Here is a 13215-nt window from a genome sequence, read left to right as displayed (position 1 = left end):
TTACTTGGTTTCTCTATGACACCTTTGTCTTTACCTCCATCCTTCCTCATTTCTTCTCCTCATTTTTTGCTGGGGTAATTCACACACCCTCCCCCAGTTCTGCTATGGAATCAGCAAAAAGCCAGGGGAAACCACAGCGAAATCCCACCCTGCCCATCTTCATAGTTTCTATTGTACATTTGTTTTCACAACACTGAGTGCTTTGCTTCATTTATTTAACCTCAGTAAAAAAAATTAAAGAAATAATGAATGAAATAATGGAGGGCTGTGCCCCCCCATCCTCCCCCAGCCCCTGCTCCACACTGACCACAGTTGTCTGGAAGTGGCCAGCTGATTCATCCTGGCTAACCACAGGGTGGCGCTAGAGAGGCTGTGGGTCAGCCAGCTAACACTCTCACACCCAAACTGGGCCAAAGATTGGGGTGAGATAAGAGGAAGGATGGATTGACTGGTTAGAGGGGCAAAAAGAAACTGAGCGAGGTGTGGTTTTCAGGTATTTATTTACACAGCTAGGGTTTGTGTTATTTGGTGTGTCGACATAATGGTTTTGAGAGCAGACTGGTATGCGAGCCAGAGGTTTCTAGGCCTTAGTGAGTGCGGATGAGCTTGGCAGAACAAATCTAATTAAGAGTGAAATGCGTTATTAATAATAAATCAAATGAAAAATGATAGCGCAGATACTTCAGCTGGAAAATGGAAGTGGTGGTATTAAAAACGTTTTAGTTTCTGGGTGGAAAACTTGCAAAATGGATCCAGAGATGGAGATAAAGTGTGAGAAACAGAAGTTAAGATCTTGGTTCGCACTCTGAAATCATGTTGTTGTGCCAGAATAACCATTTCTTTTTGCCGTTTCAGTGTGAGTCTCGCCCTAATTGCTCCGTGTCGAGAGCTCCCAAGATGCAATGGAGCCAGGGAGAGCGATTCAGGGACAAGGTTAGGGGGAAAAACAGAAAGTGACAGAAAGAACAAGGACAGATGGATGGCAGCAAAATAAGAGAGTGCTAACAGAAGAGGAAATCCAGCGGAAATTGAAGAGGGAATGAGTTTGTGCAAAACATAGTTGAAAGAGAGAAGACAAATGAAAGGAGAACAGAGGTGTGAGAGGGTGTGGGGTGCGCAGTGGTAATGTTATGTGGTAATGAGCTCAATTAGTGATTAATAAATAGTGGCTCTGGGCACCAGTTGCTCTGACCCTGCATTGACCACCAAAAGATCCCAGTCTGATGGACGTTTCGTTGGGCAGAGAAAACATCACTCCGCCTACGCATGACGCGGCAACTTCGCCCCCTGCTGGCTGGCCTCACTGTTGCCATCACGTGGGTTGGGGTTATTCTCTGGGCCCTTTGTCTGCCCTCACTGCTCCATCTCAGAAATAAAAAAGAATGTTAATTCCTCCCGCATGGTCGCCAGATTGAGAAAAATGCATTTCTCTCACTTGGAAGATTCAGGGAAATGGGGTTGTCATTTATTCTGGACTAGATGGGAAAATGAGTGTTGGTTGGTGAGTCGAGGGCAAACAGTCAAGCCAGGATCTGCAATAAGAGTGTGTGTGTGTGTGTGTGTGTGTGTAGACTCATGGTCTGTGTGTCTGTGTCCCACCATGAATACATACACAGTCGTCTTTAACACGTTTTCCCAAAATCATGGTGGGGGGGCAGTTGCTGCAATAAATTATAAATCCATCAACATTCTGAAAGCAAGTAAGAAGCAGCTGCTGGGGGAATGAGAATTGGGGGTGAGACAATGAGGCGGATAGACCTGGAATGAAATCAGAATTTAAAATCACACACCCCTTAATCAAACATTACAAACATTGTGCAATTATTTACTTGTCCGATGGCAAGTGATTCAACCCTGGACTGAAACCGCTAATGACACTGGCTTTGTAATTAGCATCTAATCTGTGGTGGCCAGGCTGCTTTGGACCGTGGGATTCTTAAGAACATTCACTTAAAACCCATCACAAATTCCAAAAGAAGGGTAAAAATCTGGGCACATTCTAAACACACAAAATACAACTTGCAAAACACATTTTAAAGTGCATTTTTAGCTATAGCTGTCTACATTTTATGCCAGAAATAGCACATGGCATGCGTTTAAATACAAAAAACACACACACATAAGATTTAAAAGACAAAGATACCGGTACCATACCTGAACTCATTTGTGATCCCAGATCACCAGCTATTTCTCAGACAATGTGGTTGGCAGCAGTAGATGTGGTAATGCCCTGACAACACTCAGAATAATATTGCTGAAACAACATTTCTTTCACTTCTTATGTTCTCTCCTTTGTAATGTGTTTGTAACAGTGTTGCTGTAGAAGGACAGCAGGTGGCAGCAAACTGAATCTTCCTACAGAATTTAAAAATGGTATCTTTGAAAACTATCAAAAAATTATCTGTGATTTTTGGGGGAAAAACTGGAGCAATCCCAGTTCAATGCTCAGGGTCCAGTGCTTTGCATTGTCCTATAAGTGCAAGCATGCTTTTTCCCCTCAGTGGAAATTGCTACAGACTACAGAGGGCAAGGCCTGATCATCTCTGCTGGGAGCAGGTTAGGAGAAGACAAGGATACGTTTTCATTCAAAACATGAAAGCTGAACTTGGACATTTAGATCAAATTTATACTTTGTAGGAAATGTGATGGCTGTGAATAATACATTTGGAAAGTAAGCTATCTTGTTCTGTTTTTCACAATAATTTAATATTATCACAGAAGGAAAGAAATAAGGACATATGTGGTAAGTGATGTGTTAAATGTGATATGGTTTGCTCACTTTGACCAAAAAATGTTGCCAGACAACTGCGCACTAGTGTGACTGACCTACATTGACCTGTTCTTAAGAACGATACACTATGTACAGACAAATTGAAAAAGCAGGATTAATCTGATGGTCTGTGATGAAAAGATAAGAGCATAACTGTGTGCTGATTTCGGGTGGCTCTGCTTTGTCACTTTGCCTCTTCTTGTGAGGAAACTGCTGCCAAATGCTGAGGTTTTACTCACGGGGAAGGGAATGAGGTACGGCGGCAAGCACTCCTGAAATGTCCTGCAAACTCTTGCCATTCCCAGCCCTTGAAACCAATATAATGCAGACATTAGCAGTAATGAGTTCAGGAAGTCTAGGAACCCAAGCTATTTGGTTCCATTTATGATGCAACATTTTACCTTAATTTGCCATAAAATTAAATTATAAACCGAGAACTAATTAAATACAAAAGGTGTGCAATATAGAAAAAGTAAGTATAAAGAGGAAATGCACAAACCAAAACACATTAATGTCATGATGCCATTCATTTTTTATTTTTTTTACAAGGATTTATTATATGAGCCAAATTAATTATTTTCTGCAGAGGACAGAGCAGTCTGAGGAATATTAGGTCAAACGATGACAAATGAGGTAGGTAAACTGACGCGACGCAGATCGAAGAACAACAACGGCAGTCAAGCTGGGTGCTTGGGTGAGTATATTGTTTCATTAAAAACAAAACATGGACTCATTGTGGCCCTTCCTGACCATTTCCAATTACTGACCTGGGCTGCTCGCAAATTCTGCATAGTTTTAATTCCAAACAACCATCCTTAGGTACAGCACGTCTCGTCTTAATTACATTTGTTCTGCCAGTACAAGAAACTGCTCGGCAGAAAAGCTGTGTGTACTAATTCCATACTTCCATATTGCATACTAATTCTATACTTCCATACCATTCTAGGCCCAGTGTTGATTTAAGATTAGAAATCAGAAAAGTGTCTCAAACAAGTCTACCAAACAATCTTCCAAAAGAGGGGAGGAACTTGTCAGCCTCTTGGCTTTTAATTGCCGGTTGTGTTTTACAGAAAGAGTGGGCTGGGGCTTTGGTTCTGACACATGGGGAGAGGAATGTTATGTGATGCAGTTTGTGGGCAGGTCGGTTTGTAGGAGCACGCGTGGAGGCCACCGTCTCGCACACACATACACACAGGGCTCAGCGGTCAGAATCAGAGCATAAGGCAAGCGCAGGCACACAAACAGGTGACAGGGGAACACCAAGTTACATGCCAAGTCCTTTTGCTCCCCATTGTGCGAAGGTGCCAAGCCAGACCACCCAAGAATATAGATCTGCACATATGGAGTGTGTGAATTAAAAGTGTGGTCACCTTTCCCATTAGGGTGCTCCTGCACCAGAGCTACTGAATGCACCTCAGAAGTGCTGACTGCCAAACCCTGTCAGAAACACATTCCATTGTCCCACCTCTTCCCCCTGCTCAGCGACACTGAGGACGGCCAACCACACGAGCCACTGGCTCCACCAGCCAGCCGGCGCTCCGGATGGGACTGCTTATGTCTGCCGCCTCAACACCCAGCGCCATAATCGCTTCCAGAACAGAACTCCCCAAGCGCCTTCAGTGGCCTATACTCAACCCTAAGTTCTCATGTAGAGCTTTCAGCACAACACATCTCTTAGCCCCCTGCACCTCCCAAGTGCTGCTTTATTGTTGTACCAGAAGTGATTTTAGAGACTCTGAGAGCTCTCCAGTTCACCCCATACACAGTACAGCAGATTTGTCATTGAAATGTACCACACTGTCAGAAAAAAGGGTGCAGCTCTGGTATAGATTTGTTCCCCAAGGTACAAACAACATTCATATACCCCCAATGATACAAAAACGTTCCTCAGAGTCCACTTCTATGTCTTAAAGGGTACATTTACCTATAGCTAGGGTACAGTTGGTGGGTCCTCGAGGGTACAACCCCAGTAACAAGTAACTGTACACTCAAAAGGTACAAATTGGTACCTTTTTTTCAAACAGCAAATGCTATTGCCTGCCTTGCCTGTCCCGCCACTATGCCTTGCGGTTTGCATTCGCAATACAAAGAATACTGTATCCATGTTTAAACTTGAACGTCTTTTTTTCACAGTTCACAATTCAGATCCTTCGGACTCCAGACAATCGATAATGCATATTGACTCAGGTAAAATAACCGAGTATCTGCTGGCACCTAGTGGAGATTTGTAGTTATTAAACCGCAAGCAAAAGAAAACAGAAACAGTATCCAACAGAAAAATAAACAGATAAAACAATGGGATTAGTACATTTAAATAGGATTCTTATCATATTTTAAATGTACCAACTTAGAGGTATATATAGTATACAAGGGCATTAGTTTGTGCAATAATGATTAGTGTTTGTGTTATGATTGTGCCAAAAAGAGCGAAGGGCCAATATGAACAATAGGCGCACTTTTGATCGTTAAATCAAGTAGTAACTTTCAACAGTAAATTCTTGTATATTCAAGCTGGAACAACACCAGTTAGTTGATATACCTCATTCAGATCAATTCAGTGGAAGAACATTGCAGGAAAAAAAACACCCAAGTAGGCCTAAATAATTTTGGATTAGTTGGCTATGCTCATTTTATTTAGATGGCCCAATGTTAATTATCGCAATACACTGATCTGTAATTTATTGGTCTAATTTGTGATTTAATTTTTTGTTGTTTTGTTATTTATTCGTTTTAAGCATTTATAGTTATTTCTGTCTGTAACGTTTTATCTCGACATAGAGGCAATGCCTTTATCTTGTATTTCCATCGTAAATACGGGTACATTTTACCATATATTTATATGTATTTATGTAGGCTATTTTTACCTTTTACTTGGGGAAGATGCGTCACTCAATCCCTCGATAGCGCGCAGGCTAAGGGCGCCCCCTAACGCTGGATTGGGAACTGCAGTCGGGAGGGGCTTGTGGGACGCTGGCGGAATGTCCGGGCGGGACTCCGGGATCCAGGTGTGGGGAGCGCTCATGTGGCGGCTGCCCCGTTATCGTCGTGCTATAATAACACATCAGCTTTAACCTCCGTCGCCTGCTTTGGCCACATCAGTTTCACCTGGACCTTCGTATGCGCCTCGCTGGGCCATTACTTGGCTCAGCTAATACTCAAAATATTCCTAGAAAGGCTTGCTTAACTTCCTGAAAGTTTTTTTTTCTGAATATATATATATATACATACAAATGAAAATGAAGACTTGGGTTTTCCTAGTCTGGCTGGTTGCTGCAGCATTAGTCGCAGCCGAAGACTCGGGGCAGGAGCAAAATGCAATTGAGGAGCTTATGGTGGACACCTTGGTAAGTAATCCCAAGTTTTCTTTTTGTTTTAAGTTTAAAGCCGATGGCCGAAAAGACCGGGCAGCACTGTACACGTAAGCCCTTTGCAAACGTGGGTTACAGACGAAACGCACAGTAACCGCCCACAAGGGAAAACGTGTTCAAAAGCTTATATTTTAAACCATATATATTTTTGAAAAATTAGTTTTTCCATTTTAACTTCCAAACATATACAGAATATCCATAAGGTTTTTTTCGACTGAATAAATTGTTTAAATGTTTAATTCCCTGTGATTTAAATGTTTTAAAGGTGATACCAGAAAGCTGTGACAGAGTGTCGGAGATGGGGGACACGCTGCAGATCCATTACACTGTGAGACAAATCTGCCCGAAGATGAAACACAGCTTGGCTCTTACTGTCCCTCACCCACTGTCTGTCTGCGGAGCCGTCGCCCTTACGCGACGATTCGTGTCATCCGTCGCTAACTTGCACCATTCATTTAGACCAGGGGAAATCGTCAAAATCACACAAATGTAATATTGGTTGGAAGTATTTAATGCCTTTATGACGCATTTGTAATTCGATTGTATGGAAGGAGATCGGAGTCTGTGTGACACTCAACTCCTGCGAAAGGCATGTCCGCTCCGATACGCGCAGCTTCACCTTTCCAGCGTAGTCCTGCAAAAAATAACGGGCAGCGCTTACAGTTCCTGCAGATGTTTTTCCCATTGCCAGACTTATTCAGAATGACAGCTTTGGAAATGTAAGGATCTTAGGTTTAAAACCTGTTGAGCTGAAAAAGACACATCCACTTTGCTGGGTTTGTCGGAGGCGGAGCAACACGTCAGCAGTCGCGGCGTGCGGGCGGCCTTTCACACGCAATGTCCCGCTCTTCGGCATATACGGCACACATTCAGAATAAAATATACCTTCGTTTATATCCCCCGCTATTGGAAATACATATCAGTAGCCGAAATGAACCGTCATTGTATAGAGCACTTCTTTTATCTATTTGAAGTTGAGACAGTTATGCTGTTGGTCTGTGCAGTGAATAGCGCTCATGCCTGCTCGGTGTTTGACTGTCACCTCCAGGGCAGGCTGCTCGATGGAAAGGTGATAGATTCCTCTCTGTCCCGGGACCCGTTGCTTGTGGAATTGGGGAAAAGGACGGTTATTGCAGGTACATGAACTGTGCTAATCTCACAAAGTTGTTTTCTGCTTGATTCACATCACTAACGCGACTGTTAAACCCATTTAAGTGCAGATTTTACATTTCATCCCCTCAGGTCTCGAGCAGAGTCTTATCGGTGTTTGCGTCGGGTGAGTTCTGATTTAACCGTAACTTGTACGATGCTTCAGTGGGTAGTTCTGTTGGCTCAGACCTCTATGTTTGGGGATATGAGTCCCACCAATGTGGAAGTTGTTTTTTTGGTGCTATGCAGGTTCCTCCTGGGTACTCTAGTTAACTCCTGCAGTCCAGAGTCATACATTTGGGTGAATTAGTGTCTCTAAATTACATAGTGTGTGACTGTGTGTGTGCTCAGTGATAGACTGGCATCCTGCTTAGGATTTTCACCAGCCTTTTGTACAGAGTTAAAGAAAAAAATAACCAACTTCCTTTGAATATGCATTATTTATTTCAGTTTTTTTCTCCCTAAGACAAAAAATCAAGGCCACAATACCAGCTCATCTTGCCTATGGAAAGCGTGGCTATCCTCCAACCATCCCGGGTAATGTTGGGCTTGTCGTTATGCTACATATTGGACAGTAGTGATCAAGTGATCAAGGACACGGCCTAATGCATGTCTCAGTTTAAAGGGGGCGCATATAACACAAGCATGATAACAGCTATTGATGTCCCTATACGCACGCTTCCTGACGCCACAGGTGACGCGGCGCTGGAATTCGAGGTGGAGGTGGTGTCTCTGAGCCAGCAGACGCCCTGGCAGAAGCTGGTGAATGATGTGTTCCCGCTGGTGTGCCTCGCACTGGTGCCCTCGCTGCTGGGCCTGGTGGGGCTCTACCTCTACAAAAAGGCCGGCACCCAGCAATCGGGCAAGAAGAAAGTCAAGGACAAGAAGGGCAAGCAGAAGAAGAAATAAAGTGCTTTCCAAAGAGCACAAGGCTGGCGTCTCTCATTGAGAAGCTCGGACCCCGTGTGTTTACTGATGACTCGTGGTTTTGGATGGATGTGGGGCACGGTGTGTCTGAGGGCTGCGTGCTGTAAGGGCTGCTGGGTGCTGTATTATTTATGTATGAGCTGTAATGTGCTGCTTCTGTGCCCAGCTGCTGTCATGCTGTAAAATGTGAGTGGGGCCTTTTATTCCTCCGGTGGCTGCGCAGGTGGGCTCCTGGCAGCGGAAAAACACGCCCCCCCGGTGGTTCACAGCGTGTGCTTCATGGCATGGGCCACCTCGACGACGGTGTGCCGCTTCCCACGGCTGTCGCCCAGGACTGCGAGCGCGGGCTGGCGGACCACCAGGAGGGGGCGCTGTTGAAGATGGAGCTCGTCGTTGACGGAGATGCTGTCTAGGTACTGGCGCAGGAGCAGCCGTAGGCGTTGGTTCTCCTGGCTCAGCTCAGCCCGCTCGCGCTCCAAGCACAGGCGCTCCAGCTGGGCCTTGTTGTAGCGCTGCCAGAAGTGTTCCAGGGCCGAATGATCCTGCATGGCCTGGTCCACAGGAGGGTGTGGGGGGGGCAACCATGCAGGAGAAGAGAATGTCGTAACCAAACTCTCATGGGTCAATACTGGCAAGGCATCCGAGTACCTATTACAGACTGTGAGACTGGCACTGAAGTATTTTATTATTAGATTAGCTGAGCGCTACCTAGTACAGTATAGTATATAGCGGCACAACTGCCCCAGCCTCACACGCATCTCCCAGTCACATTCTCACCTAAAAATGTGCTTATCCTATTTTCCGACATGCATCCATTTTGACTTACAACCTGGAGTCCAGTCATAAGTCAGGGACGGTCTGCATTAGGTACGTAAGACAGGTGGATGAGGTATGGAGCTGAAGGTTTAATTTCCCGCCTCCGTGTGTAGAGAGATACATTGTCCCCATGTGGTGTGTGACCTGCCTCTTACTGAAGCTTCTCTTACTGAAGCTTCCCTCAATACAGCTAAATCAGCACAAGCCTCAGTGGCCAAACGGTCTTTGAAAACCGATCTAAGATGCTACTCCTGACCAGCTTTCTCAGACAAAATGGTTCCTATTGTATCTGTTTCTTTGAACACACAGGAACTACAAACAAGGTCCTGCTTCTAGGTAAAATGGGTGAGATCTAAAAGAAAGCGGTAAAGGGCCGATGCTGAATCACCTTGGCGAGCTCCTCTGTGGGCACCTCCGCGCTGCCACCTCCCCCCAGGCTCTCCTCAGCGCTAAGGGAGCAGCTGTAGAAAGGCAGCACCTTCTCCTGCTCCGTCTCCAGCTTGCGGCACATCTCTGAGAGACGCAGTAGCTTCTCCCCCTGACGCAGACACACACTGTGTCCGTCCCATCTTACGATTTTAAAACAGATCTGCGACTCAACAGAACTGTTTACAGCGGCGTTTCTTAGCACGGTCCTTGGGGTCTCCCATGCAGTCCACATTTTTGTTGACTCTCAGGTCCCAACACAACCGTACCAGGTATTCTGCATTATTAATTGGATGGATTCAAAAATGTGGACCGACTGGGGGTCCCTGAGGACTGGGGTGGGAAACCCTGCATTACAGTAATTGGAGTAATGAACCTCCTCTCATCCAGATTATATGAGTTAGGACAAAGTAAATTAAAACCAACTAATTTTTAAATATCACTTTTCCCAACATTGATGTCTCAAGGCTCTTAACAAAAATGTAACTACATTTACTGTCATTTATCAGATTTATTCAGTGACTTGCAGTAGTGGAAAGGCTCACATGTGCTCCCTGTGATTTGAACCCATGACCTTTGTGTTGTTAATGCCCTATTTATTGATCTACTGCTATAAGACTGTGCAGTAGATTTCCTCTCATTAATGTAACATGAGACAAACAAGCACGGCGGCACCTTCTCTATGACGCCCCGTAAGGTCTTTGCCGCAGCATTGCTGCGCACGGTGAGGTCAGTGAGTCGCCGCCGATCCGCAGCACGGGTGCCGCCCAGCTGGGTCATTAGCTGCTGCGCCTGCAGGAGGACGTCTGTCTTGGCTGCCCGCAGGTCCTGCGTCATCAGTGTGCTCTCACCCTGTCTGGAGCTCAGCTGCGCCCGCAATTTTGCGATTTTGGTCTAGAGGGTCAGAGCAGCATCAGGCACACTGTCAGGCAGACCTGAACCTGCACATCATCAGGGACCATCTAGGTCAGGGGATCGCAAACGTCTAAACTGAAGCTGAAGGCAACACTGGGATAATTTGACCATGACATCCACAGCCCCCCTGGTGCATCCCCCCACCATGGACCTGTATCTTGCGCAGTTTCTTCATCTGCTCCTCTATTTCCTGGGCACTCTGCTGGTCGCTGTCCTGCAGTGCATTGCATGCGACCTGCTGGTTCTCCGTGGCCTTTAAATATCTATGGTGCTCCTGCTCGAGCTCTTCCATCCGCTTCTGCACAGTGCCTTTCTGCTGATCCTGGATCATCTGCATCTCCTCTGCATTCTAAGGTAAGTTTAATTATGTGGCTTTAGTCACTGAATGTTCAAAACCACGTAAACACTGGAAGCGCGGACCTATGGCCGTCGATACACATGCTCCTCATTCGACTCATCCGGCTGGGTGTACCTGGTTCCGGACGTCATCACGGGTGCTGTAGAAGTCATCTTGGGCTTCTCGGTACACATTGCGGTAGTGGTCATCCATGGCAAAGCTGACATCCTGAAGATATGTGGACTCTGCCTGGTGCTGAGATGTGAGCAGCACCCTACAAAACAGCATAGGGATGTTCAGTGATTCTTCACCACAGACCAGGAGGACCCTGCTAACGATTTTGTTTCTATCTCATCTTTTCCAGGCTGCTGGCTGCTGATTGAACCCTATCTGTTGCTTTTGGAAGTGTGCATATTCTAATAAGGAAAAAAAACATGAAAAGATACTTATCCAAAGTGTTGGCCCTTAGATGATTATTACAGTGGCAAATGAATTTAAAATAGAATTGTTTGAATACTGATATATACCCTGAAAAACTGGGTACGATTTAGATAGAACAACATGATCAGGGGCTTAGGAACTGAAGGAGAGATGTACCGCCCCCCAATAAACAAACCTTAGTATGTACACCACCACCCCCCCCTCCAATATGAAACTGCCTCCTACACCGTTGATTGTGATCATTTCACGGAATCTAATAAGCCTTTCGATTAAGTGGCAGGTTGGAAAAAAACAGCAAATTTCACAGTGTTTCGCCAGGGTCAGGGGTAAGAACCACCTTTCATGGTACCAAGGTGTTTATGCACATAAACAGCAGGAATGTTTAGTGATATGATTAGTGATATGATCAGGTCATGTGCCACAGCATTCCTCAGTAAGCCCTACTGCCCATGCAGAGAAAAGAACAGGGCAACCTCTCTGCGTTAAACTCCTGGCTGAGCTCTTCAAGCTCATTGGCCCAGGTCTGTTGCAGCGACTCCAGCCTGGCCTTATGCAGATCCAGAAGCCGGTCCACAAACTGCAGGTGAGAGCTCACTGCCAAGGACGACTGCTGCTCCGCCTCCATCAGGTCGCTCACCAGGGACTGCGTGACACGCAGAGAGCCTATCAGCATGGGCGCAGCGCCTAGGCGCATGCACAGGCGGGAGCCGGCCGGCTCCGTGAACCGTCCCCCTGACCTTGACGATGCTGTCCTTGTGGTCCAGGATCCTCTCAAAGGTCTGGCTGAGCACAGCCACATCGCGGTACAGCTCCTCGACACGGGCTTTCCTCAGCACCGTCCTCCACTGCTGGGTCAGCTTGAGCCGGTTCACTGCGCTGTTCCGCTCCTCCTTCTGCAGCTTGTCCTGAGGGGTGTTGTGAAGGAAAACTGACTGGGTGACATGTAGTAGTCCAGCAACCCACAGAAGCACATTTTATGGGACAAACTCCTTTAAAATAAGTAAAATCTTTAAAAAAATAAAATAAATATTAGGACAAGGGGTACAGAAAATGGATAGATGGATTTATTAATCTCATACATCTGAAGTATGTCTGATCCTCCCCTGTATTAGACTTGTGCATCAGTAATAAGGAACTAATACCTTAAGGAACTGGGACAACATGTCCTCTTTCCTTTTTGCCATGTCCTCCTCTGCCAAAGCTCTCTGCTGCATGAATAGGATTTTTTCTTCCTCCGTCATTGTTGCCTTCTTCCCCTTGGTTACCCTTTTTGCTCCTTTCGACATGGCTCTACTACCCGAGCTCCACTGTCCACAACTTCTCCTTCCTTTTTAATGGATACTTTCAGGATCCTAAAACAGACTTAGTTAGATGTCCATAAACTACCTGAAATCAAAGCATTATCTCTACATAAAAAGTGTTGCATTTTTAACTAATACATTTGCCAATTAAATCTCTATTGGATTTATTACAAACACATTTGGAAACATATTCCAGTGTCATAAACGTCTAGTTCTTTCTTACAAGAACAGTACATTAAGTTATGTTCTCAAATTCAACCAAATAGTCACGGCAGTAACGAAATGTTCACTAAATCAGGCATTTAGGTGGGTTTCTAACTGCTTACCGTAAAACCAGGCAGTCGCTCGCTTCTGTTTACACCGCGTCTCTTAGCAACGAGCATCATGGTTAAAGGAAACCTTTCTTACTAGTGTAGAGGCAAATTCCCGATTATATGAGTGACGAGTGCAACCAAACGCAATTTAAATACCCGTTTTGTAGACTTTAGAATTTATATACAACGCCGCTCTAGAGAGTAAAACAGTAAAATAAAATAAAATAAAATAAAAATAATAAGTATTATTAGGTGACAGTAATTTTCCAAACCATATATTTCTGGAGTTGTGGGTGTAATTTAGCCCAATTTCATACACTTTCATATGAAACCTGAAATAAGTTTGCTAGACCTACTTTGGATTTCATTCATTTAAAAGTGAATTCTATGGTAAAAGGTCGCACGCAGTGTACTGTGGGGTAGCAAAAGGTTGTAGTAATCCATCCGCGAT

General features: G+C 45.1%; 2 protein-coding genes across 2 annotated transcripts; one reads left to right on the top strand and one right to left on the bottom strand.

Moving 5' to 3' along the window:
* Nucleotides 1-5731: 5731 nt before the first annotated feature.
* Nucleotides 5732-8217, top strand: fkbp11 (FKBP prolyl isomerase 11). Its single transcript, XM_023831248.2, has 6 exons — nucleotides 5732-6114; nucleotides 6404-6466; nucleotides 7187-7274; nucleotides 7381-7414; nucleotides 7754-7824; nucleotides 7982-8217. The coding sequence occupies exons 1-6, from the start codon at nucleotides 6001-6003 to the stop codon at nucleotides 8194-8196; spliced, it is 585 nt and encodes a 194-aa protein (XP_023687016.2). The 5' UTR covers nucleotides 5732-6000; the 3' UTR covers nucleotides 8197-8217.
* ccdc65 (coiled-coil domain containing 65) lies at nucleotides 7713-13202 on the bottom strand. Its single transcript, XM_023831236.2, has 9 exons — nucleotides 12777-13202; nucleotides 12292-12501; nucleotides 11887-12054; nucleotides 11623-11792; nucleotides 10844-10982; nucleotides 10523-10720; nucleotides 10132-10350; nucleotides 9419-9568; nucleotides 7713-8765 (listed from the first exon to the last, which is right to left on the bottom strand). Exons 2-9 carry the CDS (start codon nucleotides 12433-12435, stop codon nucleotides 8478-8480), a joined length of 1476 nt encoding a protein of 491 aa, XP_023687004.2. The 5' UTR covers nucleotides 12436-12501; nucleotides 12777-13202; the 3' UTR covers nucleotides 7713-8477.
* Between the last annotated feature and the right edge of the window lie 13 nt (nucleotides 13203-13215).

This window comes from Paramormyrops kingsleyae, chromosome 8 (assembly GCF_048594095.1).
Source record: "Paramormyrops kingsleyae isolate MSU_618 chromosome 8, PKINGS_0.4, whole genome shotgun sequence".
In the NCBI taxonomy this organism is placed as follows: Eukaryota; Metazoa; Chordata; class Actinopteri; order Osteoglossiformes; family Mormyridae; genus Paramormyrops; species Paramormyrops kingsleyae.
Note: the sequence above shows the minus strand (reverse complement) of the source record. Positions and strands in the feature narration are given on the sequence as shown.

What these genes read in the sequence shown, in the direction of transcription:
- fkbp11 (XM_023831248.2), top strand. Translation starts at nt 6,001, where the DNA reads ATGAAAATGAAGACTTGGGTTTTCCTAGTCTGGCTGGTTGCTGCAGCA. An exon ending in AGCTTATGGTGGACACCTTG is followed by an intron (nt 6,115 to 6,403) that starts GTAAGTAATCCC and finishes AATGTTTTAAAG; the next exon opens with GTGATACCAGAAAGCTGTGA. An exon ending in CTTATCGGTGTTTGCGTCGG is followed by an intron (nt 7,415 to 7,753) that starts GTGAGTTCTGAT and finishes TTTCTCCCTAAG; the next exon opens with ACAAAAAATCAAGGCCACAA.
- ccdc65 (XM_023831236.2), bottom strand. Translation starts at nt 12,435, where the DNA reads ATGTCGAAAGGAGCAAAAAGGGTAACCAAGGGGAAGAAGGCAACAATG. An exon ending in TGTTGTCCCAGTTCCTTAAG is followed by an intron (nt 12,055 to 12,291) that starts GTATTAGTTCCT and finishes AACACCCCTCAG; the next exon opens with GACAAGCTGCAGAAGGAGGA. An exon ending in CCACAGAGGAGCTCGCCAAG is followed by an intron (nt 8,766 to 9,418) that starts GTGATTCAGCAT and finishes CCTGTGGACCAG; the next exon opens with GCCATGCAGGATCATTCGGC.